Below are 2,591 nucleotides of genomic sequence, written 5' to 3'. Positions count from 1 at the left end.
AATGACAGATTTCTCTGAGTTTGAACATTGTTGGAAACATTTGGGATAATATAAGAACTCAACTACATATAGAACATAGAGCCAGAGTTTATATACTGTTTAATGAGGAAATGTTGCAGATTGAACGTTTGTCCAGACTGGAGGATGAAACTGATTTAAATTAATTAATTCATGTCTTTTATCTCCCAGCATTAGTGGAGATCTTACGTCCAGACGTTGGACACTGAGACGTTTTAGTGCTCATATGTTGTCTTGGAGTTGAAAAGCGAGCTGAAACTCTCGATCCAATCTGTCTGTCTACATTTCGATCCTCAGATATCTTCATGAACTTAAAATGAAAGACTTGAGATGGATGATACTTGGTGAGGGCGTCCGAGCGGGCGACAAGCTCAGATATCTGCGAGGATACGATATGTAATCCCATCTCTCCTCACCTATCAGCAGTGTCATATCATGTATGAACACTTTCATAACATTAAACTCTCCAGACAGAAGTTTCTGGACGACGTAAAAACACATCGGAGGGAGACGGAGCGGTAGAGAGAGCCAGAAACAGAGCCAGAGAGAGAGAGAGGGTTCAGCCTTGAACAGCTGACCTCACAGAGACCTGAACATGACTCTGACTGCTGTTCTGCTCTGCTGCCAGCTATGTGTGTTTATATGTGTGTCTGTGTGTGTGTGATATTTGTCACCGTGGCGTGAGAAACGTCACTACGGCGATAGGACACCACAGAGATGCATGCTGGGTACATACGCACTGGCTGAACTCTGTGTGGCCTCTAAAAACAAACAGAGCTGCAGGACCCATTACAGCTCAATGTTTTCTACTGGTGAAGACTTACTGGGAATGTCCTGTTTACTGGGAAACAAACATATTGATTTACATTCATAAATAATCATTGTGTCAGCTAACGGTGTACAGTATAATCCCTTTTTATGTATTTTATATCTATTTACTGATTTGCTTTACTTGTAAAATTGATTCTATTTACTAAATATCACCAGGCCACAGTCTGTTTTGTAATTTTAGCATAAAAAGTAACTTGCCGTGGTGGAGGAAGTATTCTTTTACCACCATAAAAATACTCCATTACCATTCCAAATACCATGACAGCTACTATGATAGATGATCTCCCGTAGTTTGCATGCCCCTTTAAACTTTATTGAGTTTGTCTGGGGTCACCAAAGTTGCCAGATCATCAACCTGCAACCCATTTGTCACCACAACCTGGCAACCAACAACCTTATATGCTGTCAAAACGTCACAGCGGGGCAAAAAAATCTGAATTCAACTGCGAATTTAAGAAGATTTGGACTTCAGTAAGAATAAGTCTGAGATCAAGTTTTTATGAACTCCACGTCAACAACAACAGTCTGAGCTTCAAAAAGCATTTTATTACTGTAATAGCCAGATTTTAAGGCTGTGCTGTAAGTAGATATGTTACTCTTATGCACACATGAACAAATCTCATGTGCAACTGTATATTATTTGTAGTATTAGTTATTATCTGTTATTTTATGCTGAAATGTGGTGGATTTCAGGAACAAAAAGACTGTAAATACATCAGGAGCTTTAACCCTCTTCCTGCCTCTCTCTGTTTCAGGCGTTTGGCAGGAAATGATCTGTCGTTCATCCCCAGAGGAGCGTTCACCGGCCTTTACAACCTCAAAGTGCTGTAAGTACACACACACACACACACACACAAATCCTTGTGTAACTATATCGGTGGAAAACCTTTGTATTCTAAACTAAATTCAGTGTGTAACAATAACAGAATACAATACAGAACAACTAATAAACTGCACACGACCCCCTGTGAAGCTTTGGTGACCCATAGTGGGGCTCCTGACCCCCATGTTGGGAACTGCTGATATAATGCATTCCCTAGTCCCTTACCCTGAATCATCACAACCTAATTCTAACCGTAAATCCAAGTCTTAACCCTCAAACGGACCTTTAAACGTGTGGTCCTCACAAACCTGTCGGACCCCGCAAGCATAGTGGTTTCACGGTCTTTGGACCCCAGAAGTGAATAGTCTGAGCCTGAAAACCAGAGTCTTAACCATGCAATGAAGAAGTTGAGGTCCAGCTAAAATGTTCTTTTATAACTGAAACTGGTCCTCAGAATGATAGCAATACAAGCCCCCCCACACACACACTAATGTGTGGTATGTTTACTGGTGCTAATCATTCACAGAGACACTTTGAAGATTTCACGAGTGTCTCAAGTTAATGAAGAGTTTCTGCAGTTTGGAACAACACTTCTGTTCACTCACATGTTAACTCATATCAGCCAGTTATTTCTGTTCACTGTTGGCTAGCTGTTTCCCTCTGTTTCCACTCTTTATGCTAAGGTAAGCTAACCAGCTGCTGGCTATACCTTCATATTTACCATACAGACATCAAGTGGTATCAATCTGAACATCAAACTCTCAGAAAGAACTGTTAAAAACTCTCCTTTTTATTCTCCGTCATTAGTTTACTTGTGTTTTTCCCAGAATGCTTCAGAACAACCAGCTGAAGTCGGTTCCTGCTGAGGCCTTCAACAACCTGCACAACCTGCAATCACTGTGAGACACACACACACACA

The 2,591-nt window shown here is 41.0% G+C and overlaps 1 protein-coding gene across 1 annotated transcript in view; it reads left to right on the top strand.

The window, feature by feature from the left end:
- LOC118342046 (leucine-rich repeat-containing G-protein coupled receptor 5-like) overlaps positions 1 to 2,591 on the top strand; it is a 28,701-nt gene that overhangs the window by 11,529 nt on the left and 14,581 nt on the right. The window contains 2 exon segments of the mRNA XM_035680474.1: positions 1,605 to 1,676; positions 2,500 to 2,571. Of these exon segments, the coding sequence (XP_035536367.1) occupies positions 1,605 to 1,676; positions 2,500 to 2,571 (144 nt within the window).

This window comes from Morone saxatilis, unplaced genomic scaffold, assembly GCF_004916995.1.
Source record: "Morone saxatilis isolate NCDOM2014 unplaced genomic scaffold, NCSU_SB_2.0 Contig10, whole genome shotgun sequence".
Taxonomy (NCBI): domain Eukaryota; kingdom Metazoa; phylum Chordata; class Actinopteri; family Moronidae; genus Morone; species Morone saxatilis.
Note: the sequence above shows the minus strand (reverse complement) of the source record. Positions and strands in the feature narration are given on the sequence as shown.